General features: G+C 39.2%; 1 protein-coding gene across 3 annotated transcripts in view; it reads left to right on the top strand.

The window, feature by feature from the left end:
• Dock10 (dedicator of cytokinesis 10) overlaps window positions 1-17409 on the top strand; it is a 245931-nt gene that overhangs the window by 192039 nt on the left and 36483 nt on the right. For all 3 annotated transcript variants that reach the window (XM_027397356.2, XM_027397359.2, XM_027397357.2), the window contains exons 29-40: window positions 3312-3395; window positions 5168-5264; window positions 7094-7138; window positions 9735-9910; window positions 10035-10151; window positions 11827-11938; window positions 12591-12712; window positions 12809-12923; window positions 13014-13080; window positions 13303-13350; window positions 14584-14685; window positions 17087-17211. In XM_027397356.2, coding sequence (XP_027253157.1) covers window positions 3312-3395; window positions 5168-5264; window positions 7094-7138; window positions 9735-9910; window positions 10035-10151; window positions 11827-11938; window positions 12591-12712; window positions 12809-12923; window positions 13014-13080; window positions 13303-13350; window positions 14584-14685; window positions 17087-17211 — 1210 coding nt within the window. The remainder of the gene's footprint in view (window positions 1-3311; window positions 3396-5167; window positions 5265-7093; window positions 7139-9734; window positions 9911-10034; window positions 10152-11826; window positions 11939-12590; window positions 12713-12808; window positions 12924-13013; window positions 13081-13302; window positions 13351-14583; window positions 14686-17086; window positions 17212-17409) is intronic.

The raw sequence follows: 17409 nt of genomic DNA, 5'->3' as shown, positions 1-17409 counted from the left end.
GAGTATGAAACAATTTTAATTATATTTCCAATTAGCTCACAAACTAGTAGGGATTCTTAAGCCTTTTTTCAGGCCTCCTTAGTTTCAATTAACCCACCTGCTATCCGCCTTTCCCTTTACCCTCTGTCTCCATCCCCACTTAAACCGTCAGTCCCCAGAATCCCTCCCTTGTTCTTTTTTATCACATGTGCTCTGTTATCTCCTCTTATACTTGGATTGCAAGTAGGTTTCCAAGAAGCATCGCCGTGCACACCTCATTCTGCTGACCCTCTGCCCTGGCCTCCAGTCTCCCCATTCCCATCAAACTACTATCTGCTTGAATCCTGCTCCAATTTCCCATCTCTGCTCTTACTGCCCCTATACTCTACTATTCCCCTCACTTAACAATTTTTCCCTTTCAAGTAGAAGAAAAGGATGATTTGCGTTAAAAAGAGAGAGTAGAGGAGAAGGAAAATGATTCATGTTTTCTATTACACCTTAAGGCCCATGAGAATGAAATGTTTTTGTTATGCTGGTTGCACACTGGAAGTGCTTGGCAGGATAGAAAATTTGGTGAAGAAATTTATACCCAGTCCAGCTTGTAAGCAAAATACATTTAAGGAAACATCTTCAATATTCTTACCTAAGTTGAAAGAAAAAAGGTGACTAAGCAATTATCTAACAAAGGGAAAAGACCCCATATATACTCCTCTTGGCTTCAATGCTTGGTAGTTGTTCAAAAAGACAAGTGTATTTATGCAAAGGTTATTGCTGTCTATGAATAAATCTCATGTGCAGGCAATGGAAAAGTCAAAGATAAAAAAAGTAAATGGTAATGTTGGGAAAACATAGATTGACAATAAAAACATATAGCTAATAATAACAATAACAAAAGATCACATAGACTACACACATACACACACACACACACACACACACACACACACACAAAGTTTATAAATGGAAAGAATATGTTTTGTATCATAAATGTCCATCATGCACATATACTTCTAATTTCGTGGCATTTATTGACACAGAAGATAACAAATGCTTTGTGGATAACTGTTAGAAGTAGTAGAGAAAAAGAAAAGGTAATAAAACCAGATTTGAGCAATTCGAAATTGAAAGTCTTAATTTGGTCCCAATCCCAGGAACTGACGAGCCCTGAGCTTTCCCACCCAGCACTGCCCTCTTGGTATTGTGCTATAACTCTCTTCTACTCTCAGCAATCTGTGGATGGCCATTCCTCAAGATGGCTCCAAATGTTTCCCACTTTTGATTGTCTTAATTCCTCATCAATAGTCAAATACTGTGAATCAGAGCAGTCCTTACTTTCTTCCTGGCTGTCACAAAATACTTGACAGAAGCAACTTAAGGAGTGATGTGTTGACTCCAGGGTTCAGAGTGTCATGGTCCATCTTCCTAGGGAAGGCAAAGTGGAACTACTGTTCTCTGGTGTCAGGAGTGTGGGACAACTTGTTCACATGGCTGACACAGGAAACAGAGAAGGAACACCAGGGGTAGAACTTTCAGAGTCCCACCCCTAGGGACGTACTCCCACTAGCCAAGGCTCAGGTCCTAAAGGTAAGGCTCCACAACCTTCAAAATAACAACCTAACTGGGGACTGATTGCTCAAAACATGATCTTGGGGTGAGGAGAAGCGTTCCAATTCTAAGTCATAAATACTATCAGTCATTGGAGTTTTATGATTGGGATGTTTATAATACCATAATTGTGCTAGTTGTCTTCCAATCAGCAGGAGAATAGACTCTGTGGAAGCACTGTTAAGGGTAAAAACATGCTCTAGGTTCCCAGGTGCTCTCCCTCAACCTGTGTCATGAAAAGCACCATGTTACAGTGTTGTGCCAAAATCTTGTATGTTTCTATCGTTCTTTCCTTAAAGCAGATGAGTCTCACATGGATCTACACCACAGCAACCTGTACAGCTCTTCTGTCTTTTTCTTCTTTTTTCTTTTTTTTTATTTTCCTAACAAAATGGATCACAGCTCTTCCTGACACGCACCTGTTCAAGTGCTCTTCTTTTGTAGCAGAATGTTAAGGCAAATGTTGCTTTTCCTCTTCAATGTTGATGTCTTGTTGCCTCTTCATCTCACCAGTCCTTGTTTTATTTCAAGCTTTTGAAAATCCCTCAGATCTTAATGTCTATTTTTTCTCCTTTTTTAATTTAAATAATAAACAAGTTTGTTTTACATGTCAATCCCAGTTCCCTCTCCCTTCCCTCCTCCCCTGCCCCCCCATCCCATCTCCTTTCTGCTCCCCAGGGAGAGTGAGGCCTTCCATGGGTCTTCAAAGTCTGTCATATCATTTGGAGCAGGGCGTAGACTCTCCCCCATGTGTCTAGGCTGAGAGAGTATCCCTCTATGTGGAATGAGCTCCCAAAGTTCTTTTGTGTACTAGGGATAAATACTGATCCACTACCAGAGGCCCCATAGATTAACAAGACCTCCCAACTGACACCCACGTTCAGGGGGTCTGAATCAGTCCTATGCTGGTTTCCCAGCTATCAGTCTAGCGTACATGAACTCCCCCTATCTAATCTGTTAGGTTAGATAACCTGTACTTGGGGAACAAATGAATATTCCCCCACAATCATTTTTAGTGGTCATCATAAGTCAGTTCCTCATACCAAGCTAAATAACCAGAGTCCAGAGTGAAAAGGGAACTGGTAGAAACAGTAGCTTTGGCAAATACTGAATGAAGAACATATTCGATAATCATCAATGTGCCCATTATAAATTTGACCTAAGACCTTCCTGGCTCTAGATTAGGAGAATCTCACAACAAAGTAAGCAAGACACAAACAGCTCCCCCATGAAAAATGGCAGGATCTTCCCTTTCTTCTTTAAATGTATACTTCACTGGATGAAATAGAGAACAGGCTCCTGTTGAAGGAAGCCAATAAGAATGAAAAGACTGCTGGCCTATTTTACCACTTCCCATCCCACCCACGGTGTATAGCAGATGGTCTCCAGCCGAGCAACTTGGGATCAATATACTAAAAACAATAATAAAATGTAACCAAGTAATTAAAAAGCAGACAACTTTATATATGAAAGGGAAGGTCTAAAATAGCCCATTGCAAGATTCCAAGCAATATTTTAAAGAGCCGATAGGTACAGATTTGCAATTTTCATGCATTTGTATTATCTATGGCATTTTAATTAGTTGGTATATGCAGATGGGTGTTTTGACATCCTTTGTAGACTTTTTTAAACACAAGGCACAGTTAGATAAATATTACTCTGATTCATTATATAATCATCGTTTCCCTCCAGTAAAAAGATTTGACTTTGGAATTTTATCTTCTTAGCGCTGCTTTACTTTTATGGACCGGGGATTCGTGTTTAAGATGGTGAACAATTACATCAGCATGTTCTCCTCTGGTGAGTTCAAGGTAAGGACCAACCAGGAATGGAAACAATCATTTGCCAAGTCCAGCATACTAACTAACTAAGGTGATCTCTGTGTGTGTCTACCTGTCACCCTGACCTAATGAGTCTTCAAATAAGAACTATACTGTCTGGTTTGGGATTTTCCTTTGTTGGCAGGCTTCCTAAGAGTATTTTAGTCTCTTTGATTGTTATGGATGTTTAAGTTGTTTTTTTCTCTTGGTTTAACTTTATTAGATAATGTATGATTATTAACTTACTTTATATTGTAGATGATGTCCCAAGGTTATGTTTTCAAAGTATTCCTTAACAATCTTCTGGATTTCATTGTACTGGGTTTCAAAATACATTTTTGTACTTTGTATGTATTACATTCATTGTGCTTTGTGTGTGCATTAGGTACTTTGTATGTATGTGCTTTTGTATATACCCTCTTTCATCTCTAATTTTATTAATTTGTATCTTCTCTCCTTTCTTGAGTTAGTTTGGATAAAGGTGTGTTGATCATATTTATCTTTTCAAAGAAGCAATGCTTTGATTGATTCTTTGTATTATTCATTTAGTATTTAGTTCATTAATTTCTTCCCTGGACCTTGGTCATTTTTGTCATCTATTCCTTTGAAGTTTGGTATGTTCTTCTTTCTCTAAGACTATGAGATATACACTGTTATTTGTTGGATATCTTTCTGTTTTTTTCATAGATGCACTCATGATATAAACTGTATTTTAGGACTAGCCTTAGCTCTATCCCAAAGGTCCTTTGACTATTTCTTTAAGGAATGTTCAATTGTGTTCCTATCATGCATGATATGTAAATAATCTCCTTTTAAGTATAATTTTACTAGACCTACATATTTTTCTCATGATCAAGTGACATATTTTCAATGAAGAATAATTAATGTGTGTATAATTTACTTATACACTTGCTCATGTACAAAAGGTCACATCAAAGACTGTTCTTGTTTTAAATGGCAATTTTCTACATTATAGAATGCTGTTGCCAGAAAATAGAGCTCTAATCTGAGGTAAAAGGGTGTTTTCATATTTTGTGGACGGATAGTAGTGAATATAGTCGTGGCAATCTAACTTGCTCTTAAAGAATGATCGCCTATCAGACATGAGAGAGGATATAAAACTGTTATAACTGTGCTAATCATTCCTACTGGTGTGATTGTCTTAAGGCGTGAATTACAGTTATCTTAGACCAAGTGTAAACTCTGTGGTTCACTGTCCAAATCCAGATGTTATGGAAAAGACATGCCTTTTTGCAAAGGCAGGGGGCAAGGGGGAACTAAATGACGCTAAGAACCAGTGCTGTGTGAAGCTGACTCCACTTGGGGTAGTATATACCATTGTCTGCCTTGACTGTAGACTTTCCCTCCTCATGATCATAATCTGTTCTGTGATTGGAGTTCCATGTTTGGGAGAGCTCCATTCGCATGATGCGACAGGGCTGAAGACACAATAAACACATTATGAAATAAGCTAAAAGCTTGACTTGGGGTTTTCTCTCATAGAAACTGAATGTGGGTTATAGTTGGTCTCCTTTCTTTAGGTTGCCTTCATCAGAGTACAAGGACCAGGAGTGTGACTACAAGACGCACTTCTGAGGGAGCAGACTCCTTTATACCTAAGAACTACTTGGTGGTCATACAAAATTAGCTGTTTCTTCCATGTAGGGGCCAGATTGAAGCACATGCCTTTTTTTTTTTTTTTGCCTGTTTTTATGAACATTCTTGATATGTAAACAAGTGCCATTCTGTTTGCCTTCTTCCAGACTTTATGCCAGTATAAGTTTGATTTTCTTCAAGAAGTTTGCCAACATGAACACTTCATTCCTCTGTGCCTCCCCATAAGATCAGCGAACATTCCAGGTAACAAGTTCCAGTGTCTTCCTGAGTCCTTACATGGCTGGTAGTTTGCTCTGCCTCTGTTCTCCAGTGTCCTTAACCACTCTGTCTAAAGATGTAAGTTGAGTATGAAAGCCTAATAAATCTGATGAAGACCCAGAAGAAGTTGTCCCAGGTGGTCCATGACTGCAATTCTCTATTTCTCCTCCCATTTTTATAAAAGAGAAAGCCAAAAGAACTTTAAACCTTGCTATTATAAATCAAAGAATTGTAACTGTTAATACTAAGATGCACTGGAGAAAAACCAGTTCTTCCATTTTGACCAGATTAAAGCAAGCTTTTATATATTATTAAAATATTACATACTGACCAAGATAGAATTTGGTCAGGACCACTCCTGGAAACTCTCCAGCTGAGTGGCCCTGAGACACTTGTTGTCAGGGCTTACATGTACAAAGCCCATAGGCCACCATACTTTCCCATGAAGGTTTGTTGTCATTTTCAAGAACTGCAACTCCCAGAATCGAGGAAGTTACCTAGTCTTTGGGCAGGTGGGACTTACAGGCTAATTAGCTCCAAAACACAGATTCCCGTGGTTTTCGATATCTAAAGACAGGGAGGGAAAGGTTGTGAGTATAATTTCAGTGGAGATTACTAATTAGCATGCATAATTGTGTTAGATTAAGTTTTTAGAATGAGTTGTGCAAAGAAAAGAAAATTGGATGGGAGGGAGAGAGGGAGGGAGGGAGGGAGGGAAGGAAACCGTATTATAAGCTTTTGACACTCCTAGGCCAGAGACAGAGAGAGATTGGGCAAAGATGTAAGAATGGAGTACATTTTATTTACTAAATTTGATATACATTATTATTTTTAAATTATATACCTAAGGTTTAATTTATTTTGTAAACTTAAAACCTTTATACGTACATGTGTATGTACCTATGGGGGAAAAAAATCACAAGAGAATGTAAACATCAAAAACGAATTGAGCATCAAAACACAAAGGGAATACTGAAGTTTAGTCGGGGCTTGAAGTACCTTGCTATCAAGCTGTTAGACTGTTCACACTGATGGTCAAGAAATCAGAAAATAAGAAGGCAAAGAGCCTCCTCATACCTATGGCAGCTTGCACTGACACTATAGAAGGAAAGTTGCAGCCATAGGCCTAGAAATATGTCACTATTCTAATTTTAAATATAATCTTTAAACATTATACCATTCTTTTTTCTAGTACATTGTGTATATTCCGTAGTAGAGAGAAAGAGTAGAAATTGGAGGTCAGACAATAACGTTTTTGGGCTTTGGGTTTTTTTGTTTGTTTGGGATGTTCTTTTGTTTGTACTTAAGTGTAGCTCAGCAATAGAATGTGTGAAGCTTGAGGTTTGATCCCCAGCACTCAAGAAAGGTAAATAAATAATAAGGGTTGGGGGAGGGAAAGAAGAGAAAGAGGAGGAGAATTGTTTTTAAGTTAATGTCAAGTTACTCTTGGCAAGGTAAGTTGGCTAAGATATTCAGAAGGGCATCAAACCTTTGTTTGGTCATTTTAGTTCCAATTATTCATTTCAGTCAACAAAACAGAAAAAGTCCTGATAATCTGTTATATATTCCATAGTGGGCATATTTTTGGTACAAAAACCTAGTTCTCAAATACAAAGCTATTAATCAAAATAATTTTGTTCATGAAATTACTTGGGGGGGCATACAACCTAACTTTTCTTGAAAAAATGGTGATATAATAGCAAATAATTTAAAATGTTTTAAATTTCTACTGTAAACTAAACTAGTTAATGGATGTTTATATGTATCTGAGTATGGATGTGTCTGAAGTTATTCTCTATTCATACTAAATCTAGATCCTCTGACCCCTTCAGAATCCATTCAAGAGTTACATGCCTCAGGTAAATAATCATATTTCACATTACCTGCGTAAGAACTATAGCCATATTTTCATGTTGATGATCGCAGACTCTACAAAACTCCTATGTGTTAACATATAACCAACATATCCAAACACTTACCTAAACTTTTCTCTTGTCACACAGAATTTGATACCTTACCTTCAATTCTTTTATATTTTATTCTCTAAGCATTGCAAAGTTTTAACTTCCCAAGTCATCTGGAATCTTCCTCATATGTACAATAAATAAAGTTCCCAGATACGTACATTACAGCTTTGTCTATGTGACTTGGACAACGTATTACTACTAACTACATTTCGGTGCTACAAACTTGGTCTCATAATGCATTCATCCTGTACCCAAGGACTTCTACCCTGGGAGGACAATGCCTCCTTTCTTTTACCACCCCAGCCCCTCAAAACCACTTTTGCAGAAACTCAACTTTTCAATATCCACAGATGAGATCCTGCAGTATCTGTATTTTCGTTTTCACTTCCCAGTTTCCTCTACTATTTGCAAAAAGCAAAACATTCCCTTCCCTGCTTTCATATCGCTGTGATAGAATCCCAGTAAATGTGGGGTGGCAGATGTTTCTTTAAGATATTGATTGACTGTATCTAAAAAGGCTAAAATGGCAGATGCTGACAAGATGTGTGGAGAAAAGAGAACCCTTGTACACTTTTGGTGGGGGTGTAAATTCATAAGGCCATAAGTGAAAACAGTTTGGAGGTCCCTCAAGATAGGTAAATAAATACAAAGCTACTATATGATCCAGCAATCCCACTGCTAGGTAAATAAGCAAAGGTATGGTTGTTATGTTCTTGAGAAGGCAACACTTCCTTGGTCACTGAAGCGGTATTCACCGGAGGCAGGAAATGGAAACAGCCTAGGGCTCCAACCGCTAAGAAACAACGTGTATCTTGTAAGGTACAATCCCGTTTGCCCATTAAAAATGAGACCTTGTCATTTGTGGCGTGACGGATGAAACTTGAACTCATGCTGGTGAGTTAAGTGAGCCAGAAATAAGGACCAATGACACTTAATCTCGCTTATATGTGATTCTAAAAACAGTGGTGGTTCTGAGAGGCTCTGGAAGTATGTAGGGAGGTAAGGAGAAAGGCTGATCAAAACATAACAAGTTCCATAGCTAGAAGTTCTGGTCCCTGTTGCACAGTAGAGGAACTGTGGGTAACAACAATACACTCTGCATTTCAAAACCGCAAAAAGAAAGGATATTAAATGTTCTTATAATAGAAGAATAACAAATATTTAGGAGATAGATATGTTTTATTGATTTAAACATTATAAAACACTGTGTGTGTGTGTGTGTGTGTGTGTGTGTGTGTGTGTGTGTGTGTGTGTGTGTACATATATAAACGTTGCATTCTGCCTCATTCACTTGAAGAAATTTTATGTTTTTTATATATTGCTTTAAAAAAAGAAGTGTTCTGACTTCAATTCTTTTAGGTATATATCCTTAAGTTGTACTACTACATGAAGTTATGTGATTTATTATCTGAGAATCCACATTCTGTTTTCCATATTGGATGTACCAATGTCCAAAACCACTTGGACAGTGTATTGGATTCCTGCTTCTCCACTCTGTCCCTATCAGTCATTATCATGTGACACCAGCTAGTAAGCCACTCTGACAGGAATGTGCTGGTAGCTCATTGTAACTATGATTTGCACTTTCCTGGTTATCAGTGGTATTAAACACCTTTTTCATCCTCTTGCTGGGAACCTTAGTATCCTCCTTAGAAAACTGCTTGTTCAAATTCCTTACCACCTTTTCAATATGATTATTGGGGTTTGGGGTATTGTTTTACCATTAACTTGTATAGGTTATTTATGTTTTATCATTTTTTGAGGTGGATATTTTTAAGTGCTAAGAGTGTGTGTGTGTGTGTGTGTGTGTGTGTGTGTGTGTGTGTGTGTCATCTGGGTATCTGGTGTCTGCAGAGGCTAAAAGAGAGCATTGGATCCCCTGGAACCGGGGTTCCAGGTGGACTTAAGTGCTGGATACAGAATTTACACTTGGATTTCTCTACCATCTACCACCAATATCTCAAACCTCAATTCCCATACTTCCTCTTTAGACACATTTTCCTAACCCCTCACACATGTCTGTTCCCACATACCTGTCTGCATTTCAGAACTCTGTGCCACTGAAAGTAAAGATTACCCTTCTCCAAACATCCTCCCCAATCTCCAGTGCCTCCATATACCCCCACAATAACTCCAGACCATTAGCAACTTCCAAGGTCTAGCTCAGTGTAGCCCTTATTTCCTAGAATCTTTCTCAATTCCTGCAGACACAAAGCATGTTTTTATTTTAGGCCCTGCAGTGATGGGAGCTGGCCACTTGATAGGCTGTAGCTATTGACATGCTGTATTAGTATCTGAGCCTGTGTTAACGTAAGCAAATGCTTTCCCACATGACCAGACACTCCCAAGGCCACAACGGGCCACATCTCTGTAGCAAGACTGTATTGTGTACTCCCTCCTGCTTGGGGGCAGGGTTTATAGTAACAGTCCAAGTTACCTTTTGTGATTGTAAAGTGGTTTTCAATAACATCGTCTCCTACTCTCAAAGATATGCCTGAATACTCGGTCACAAATGAATTTTGCCGCAAACACTTCTTAATCGGAATTCTGCTCCGGGAAGTCGGCTTTGCCCTGCAGGAGGACCAAGATATCAGGCACTTAGCTTTAGCTGTCCTAAAAAATCTAATGGCCAAGCATTCTTTCGATGATCGATACAGAGAACCCGTAAGTGGCCTCTCTTTCTCTCTCCCCCAAACACCGTTTAATGGCTTACTGCATTAAATGAATATAAAACCCTTGAGTCTATTGATTTTCATGTGAATCATTTCTCTTGTCTGCTCTCACCTAGAGGAAGCAGGCACAGATAGCGAGCCTGTACATGCCTTTGTATGGCATGCTGCTGGACAATATGCCAAGAATCTACCTGAAGGACCTGTACCCTTTCACAGTGAATACATCCAATCAGGTATGTTTGCACATCCCTCCAAATTTCTGTCTTTTAAGGAAATCCTCGTATTTGTATTGATGCCCCGGGTAACCATTTCTTCCTACATGTAAGCAAGCTAGGGGTGAAACTGCACAATCTGACAAGCATTCACACCAGTACCATTTGTTCCTAATGGCCACCCGCAGCATCTACCTGGCCCACCCCTCTCTTCAGGCCTGTTTTCATTCCCTTTATTTATCCTCTGCATCACTACCCAAGCCTTCACGGTTTCCTCAGCTTGGATAATGTCTTCATAGCCTTATCTTCAAGGCACACCATTCACCTCCTACTTCCCACTGTCTCTTTCCCACAGAAGCTAAGTGTCTTACCTAGTCAAAGCCCCAATGTGGTCCATTGTGTCTTCTCCGCTCAGCCAGCATGATCACAGGATAGCAATCTCTTTAAAGGACTCAGAGACGGTTCGGTTGATAAATTGCTTGCATTCAAGCATGAGGACCTGATTTTGATCCTTTTGACCCCAAAACCCCCATAAAAGACTGAACGCTGTGGCATGAACCAATAATCTCAGCACTGAGAAGGTAGAGACAGGAAATTCCCTAGGACTCATTGGCTGGGCACTCTAGCCAAACTTTTATGCTCCAGGTTTGCTGAGAGACCTTTCCTCACAAAAGTAAGGTAGCCTAAGTAAGTAACGGTCCAAGATAGGACCCGCTGAAAGTTGGGGTTGTGCCTTTAGAAATGTTTTTGTTTGAGGAACCTTGATCAAATCCCATTAGCATCGAGTAACAAGTCTATACCCTTCGGAAAGTTATCCAAGCTCTCTAGGCCTCTGTTTCCATGATTGTGAAACAAACATGAAAACTGGGATAAAGTGCCTAACATAACAAGATCCTTAATATAAATTTGTGTAACAGAAAACATTTACTACCATGCCTGGAACATATAGATTTCAAATCTAGTTCCTAGTGATAGTAATAAACATAATATGTTGATAATTACATCTGTAATTTAATACATCACTGCATCAGTAATTATTCCAGTTACTATTCAGTAATTATCTCTGCTGCATTACTCTAAAAATTCCCGGAAGAGTGGGAAGAATATAAGAGCCAAACATTGGGGAGGAGGGCTGTGAAATGCTGTCATATGACATGGCTTTTAAACTCAGGAACTCACAACAGCTGTGATGGCCTGCGCAGAGCCTGAGTCAGACTGAGCCAGTAAATACTCAGTCACAGATGGGGAGGGGAAGCTTGGGACCTCACCCACCATGGGGAGCTAATGGCAGTGGAGGGCTGCTGGAGAAAAAGGATTCATTCTTCAACCATCTAGCCATTGTTGAGCTCCAGTAGCTAGACCATGTCTACTCGAGTAGTCTGTCAAACCCAGTGAATCAAAACGCAGAAACACAAACAAAACAAAAGACGAAAAAAGTGTGACAAGGAATTAGTGTGAAGAAGGGAACTGTTAAAGAATTAAAAACTTTAAAACACTGTATAAGAAAAGCAAATTGTGAGCAAGACTATGCTTTTGACAATATTCATTTTCACAGCCAACTTCAGTGGAACATTTTTGCTACAATATAAAATGTCACACTGGAGATCTAATTGAGAGGTATGTAAAAGGCATGTGGGCCTACCATTCTGAAACACCCTAATTCTCATTCGTCTCTTCTTCTCCACTTTGAATGCAGGGCTCTAGAGACGACCTAAGCACCAATGGAGGATTCCAAACCCAGACGTCCATGAAACATGCAACTTCTGTGGATACATCATTTTCCAAAGATGTTTTAAATTCCATAGCAGGTAACTCAAGACCTGCTAAGAACACTTGTGTATGACACTCATTGACGTTTACATTATACATCATGGTGCTTTCTGTCCATAATTCATATGTATAATGTACCTGGCAAAGCACATCCACTATATAACTAGAGTCGTTAACGTATTTCTTTGACTGTCATCCAGTGACTTCCACTTCTACTTGGCTTAAAGTGCTGTCTGTTCAGATGTTATCAAATTGCTTCATTCTGCAAACAGCCTTTAGCTTTTTGTTATGCACAGCCTCTTAAAATATAATAGCTCTTCAGCTTCAAAGATTATATTAAGAACTATTTTGGAAATGTCATTTTTATTTCTCATAAACTGTCAAGTTAAATACTCCTTCCCCTGAATCATCTTCTGTTAAAGTAAGAGTTCTCTTTGACTATTTTTTAAAGCATTTTAAGAGATCAAAAGAACAAACTTTATATCCACTAAAAATGGTTTAAATTTTTCTAAATCCATCATGGCCACTGTTGTAATGTTTTAAATGTCGTATGGCTTCCATGTCAACCCCAGATTCTATTTCACAATGTTGTATCCACCTCAACAATGAGCAACTCTGTTTCATCATTTGAATTCTTGTTTGTGCTCATACATCTCATCACCCTATGTGTGCTGTGGCTTGTGTTTACAGCATTTTCATCAATAGCTATTTCTACAGTGAACCATGCAGATTCCAGAGCCTCCTTAGCAAGCCTCGACTCCAACCCAAGCACCACGGAGAAGAGCAGTGAGAAGACAGACAACTGTGAAAAGGTGCAGCTTCCCGCCCCACCACGCATGTCTAATGCCATAATTGCAAGCCAGGATGCTCTCAGCCTCACCCATGACTACTGGTCTTTCCATTCCCAGATCCCAAGGCCCTTATCTTTGATTGGGTCAACTTTGCGATTTGACAAATTAGATCAATCAGAAACGAGGAGTCTCCTTATGTGCTTCCTTCATATTATGAAGACCATTTCAGTTGGTAAGCAGGATGACTTCAAGTCAATGTACAAGGAGCAAAAGAAAGAAACCCTCCTTTCCAAGAGCCTCACGCCATGTTGTTTCTTTCTAGAGACTCTGATTGCCTACTGGCAGAGAGCTCCCAGCCCAGAGGTGTCAGACTTCTTCAGCATCTTGGAGTAAGTTTACAGTTGATCCAATCACTTATTTTATGGAACTTTCAAAATAGCTCCCTATGCCACTCTTCATTCAAAGAAGCCTATGGTAAATAAATATCAACAATAGTCTATGGAATATGTTACAAAAATTTACTATTTTTCTTTCCATATATTTAGATGAATTGCGGTGTATAAATTAAAGAATGTGAGTAACAAGATTGTGACTTTTTTCCCCCTTTCTAGTGTTTGTCTTCAAAATTTTAGATACCTGGGAAAGCGCAATATAATAAGGTAATTGTTTAAAATTCCAATAGATTAATACAGTCTTTTTTAAGTGCATGGAGCTTTGAATATGACTCAATGGTAAAGAATGTACTTGCCTTGCAAGAATGAAAATCTGAACTTGGATCCCCAGAACTCACATAAACCATACACAGAGCCTGAGTCTATAATCACAACACTTCTGTGAGAATTCCCTTCCTGCTGGAAGGTACAGGACAGATAGTCTAGCATACACTGAAGTAAACAAGAAACTCTGTCTCAACAAGGTGGAAGGTGAGAACAAGCAACTGAGGTTGTCCTCTGACCTCCAAGAGAACACCAGGCATGAGTGCATGCACACACACACACACACACACACACACACACACACACACACACACACAGAGAGAGAGAGAGAGAGAGAGAGAGAGAGAGAGAGAGGAAGAGAGAGAGATTTCATTATTTAGAATAGGTAGGCAGGTAGATAGATATGATGGATAGATATGTAGATACATAGATAAATGGATATGATGAATGGGATAGATGGATGGATACAAAGCTAGATACATAGATAGATGGATATGATAGATACATACATACATATATACATGCATACATACATACATACATATATATATATACATAATATAGATTTATACAGGTGAAACACATCTATTTAAGAACATGCTACCAGAAAGCTAAAAACAAAAATTAGTCTAGAATTACTTCATGCTGATATCATTTGTCACAAAGACAAGAACATCAAAAGTCTCTAATTTCCTCCTCCCAGAAGAAACTGAGATGTTAATTTTATTTTTATCTTGCTTGTGTATGTGGTGTTGGGCTGTGTGTGTTTGCGTGTGTTTAGATGCAACCGGGGCTGACATCAGCTGTCTTCCTCAATCACTCTCCACCAAAAATACTGAGTCAAGGTCCCTTCACTTGAAGCCAGTGTTCACCAATTTGGTTACTGTAACTAGCTATCTGACCTGTGGATACCCAGTCTCTGCATCTCGAGACTGTGATTACAGATGGGCCTCCATGCTTCCCACGCTTTACATAGGTGCTGAAATGCAGGGCTCCATGCTTTCTTTCATATCAAGCATTTTACCAACTGAGCCATCTTCCAGCCCCTTACTTTTCATTAATTCAGAAAAATGTGAAATGTTGCCTTGTTCAGTAATTGCTAGTCACCAGCCATTCTGTTCTCATATATAAATTATAAACCCAGAGAGCTATTATTTAAATGTGCTTTCCTTCCAGAAAAATTGCTGCAGCATTTAAGTTTGTGCAGTCTACCCAGAACAATGGAACTCTGAAAGGATCCAATCCGTCCTGCCAGACCTCAGGCCTCTTGTCACAATGGTAATATCACTTTTGCTTGGTATTTAAAATCATGTGTGTGTTGCTTATATGTGAACAGGCATGCATGAGGGCAGATACATTCATGCATGTGCATACATCAAAACAAATGCAGTTTTGAACAGCGTTATATGTTTATCTGAAAAAGTGTCTTAGGTACTTCTCCATCTGCCTCCCTGGCTTTAAAACAAAAACTAAGGGCTATGCTTTGCTTATGCACAGTTGAAGCACACCTTGATTGGAAAAACAGTAACAGGCATTGCAATTTAGCTAAAACCAAAAGGTGCGTAAGACTCCAATATAATGCCCCCTTAGTTCTTAGCAGTGTAGGAAAGAGAAACTCTGGAATCATGACTCCCAATTCTGTTGAGTAATTGTAAGATTTCCTTAGTGCTCTTGGAGCTCACATTGCTTTTTAAAGGGTCAGAGGCCATGAGGAAGCATGGGTGACCTCACAAGTCCCATTAGCTTACCCGGTTACTGCCTGATCTTCAGTCTTGCAGAACCTTCTCACTCCCTCATTAACTTGCCAGTCAGAATCGCTTGCCCTCCAAGATAATGTGGGTCTAACCGATAAAAATCGTTTCCCCAAACTTCCCTGAGTTTGATTTATTCTTCCCAGACATATCATAGGTCTATGTGATGTGGGTATTTTAGAAAAGAGCTTTAGAAAGAAACAGGAAAATGTATATAGCCAATAAATAACAAAATAGATTTTGCTCCCATCCATGGGGACCTGTGGAAATTGGCCTCCAGTGGGGAAGCAAACTTAAAAGCTGTAATCATGAATTTGGTTTGCAAACTGCAATACAAGAGAAGACAATAAAAAAATGCTTGTTTCATAGCAATTACAACCCACCTAAGGTCACCATAGTCAAACATGTATTATGGACAAGTCTTCAGGCTCCTCCCCATAAGCTGGATGGACCCTGCCCCACTAGCCCTCATCTCCTGGAAACCAGGGTCCCAGTCCCCACCCCACCCCCCACCCTTCACTCCCTCACCCAGCACCTCAACCCCTGCCCCCAACTCCTGCTGCTTCCAGATTGCAATAGGCTCAAAACCTGGGAGAAAAACTCAGACCCCAAAGAACCAGCCATACATCCCAGGACTCATTACTCCCTGAAGATGCAGGCAGGATCCAGATGTCCTAGGTCAGTCACAGTAAGCCAGAGTAGGCTCCCCGAGGCTGCAGCCCAGATTGATCCTTTGGCCTAGCCAAATTCATACAGCCTTGACTACCAGGACACAAGGACAAAATCCAGAGTTCCTTCTGAGGTTTGACTCTTAAAGGCATCTCCCATTGGCTGCCTTCCTCACAAAGGTGTTGTTTATGGGTAATTTACATAACAGCAAATATCCCATGGCCTGGCTACTCTTTGCAGAAATGACAATGTGGCAAACAGGAAGCATTCCTAACTCCACAAACACACTGGCTGGTTTCTCCAGGTGGACTGCTACAGAGCACTGAAAGACACACTGAAGTCCCATTGTCATTGCCATCTCAGATGAGCAACTAGAAGACCTTCAAAGGCTCTTTTCCTGACACTGATCCCACACCAACACCACAAGGGGCATGGCCCAAATAAATCATAATGCATGGGATTTCCCATGTGCAAAACCAGACAAGAGAAATGGCTATTTCAGCCCAGATTTTGTACTTTGCTTCAAGAAAGAAAGAAAGAAAGAAAGAAAGAAAGAAAGAAAGAAAGAAAGAAAGAAAGAAAGAAAGGAGAAAGAAAGAAGAGAAAAGAAAGGGAAGGACCATGAGTACATATATTTTTAATTCCCTTCCTGCCTAGCCAGTAGTTAACTCAACATTTTCAAATCCTTGTAAATCCATGAAGTAATAATGAGTTACAGTTTTATTTTGAATGTCTTTTTAGTTTTTGTTTTTTGTTTTGTTTGTTTGTTTTGGTAAGGTTAACACATCTGTAGCTACCTCTTCACTTATAAAATGGACATGACTTCATTTATTTGTTTAAAAGCAATGATGAGGCCAGATAACAGATTGAGGTCTCGTCTCCCTAAAAATTGTATGACCTTATGGTTGTCTGAGCATACAATGAAGTCAGTAACAAGGTCAGACAAGAGTTTTAGACAATTGATTCTATATAACAAGGTTTTTGGTAATAAAGAAGAAGAAAATCAAACTATACTAAATAGACATCCACTGTGGTATCGTCATATTATATATCTTTCTTACTATTTATTATTAGTGATTAAATGAATTTCTTCAAATGTATTTAAAAGTCTCTTTCATTGTGTTGCTTGTGGTCGATATTACCAGTGAAAAGCTTCTTTGCAGATGTTTTCTATATTTGTCTCAATCCACACTATTTGAATGAATATTGAATACAGCATTAGTGGACAGCTTCAACCACATTTTCCATCACTGTTCCAGGATGCATACCACTTCCGGTCACGAAGGACATAAACAGCACAGATCTCAAACTTTACCTATAATTCGAGGCAAAAATGCACTTTCCAACCCCAAACTTTTACAGATGTTGGACAACACCATGAACAGTAAGTAGACCAGAGGCAATGGGAGTAAGATGGTTACCAGTTGTTCTCTTTGCATGTGTATAGGACAGGAAATGCCTTGTGCATGAGATGAGAAGAATGTTGTCCTAACAGTGAAGCCACTCTTCTGAAGTCTGCCATAGGCCTGGAAATATTTCTTAAAAGAAAGAATCACCAGGGAGTAGCTTAATAAATAAACAA

The sequence above is a fragment of the Cricetulus griseus genome, chromosome 2 (assembly GCF_003668045.3).
Source record: "Cricetulus griseus strain 17A/GY chromosome 2, alternate assembly CriGri-PICRH-1.0, whole genome shotgun sequence".
Classification (NCBI taxonomy): domain Eukaryota; kingdom Metazoa; phylum Chordata; class Mammalia; order Rodentia; family Cricetidae; genus Cricetulus; species Cricetulus griseus.
The sequence above is the reverse complement of the archived record's forward strand: the minus strand, read 5'-3'. Positions and strand labels throughout refer to the sequence as shown.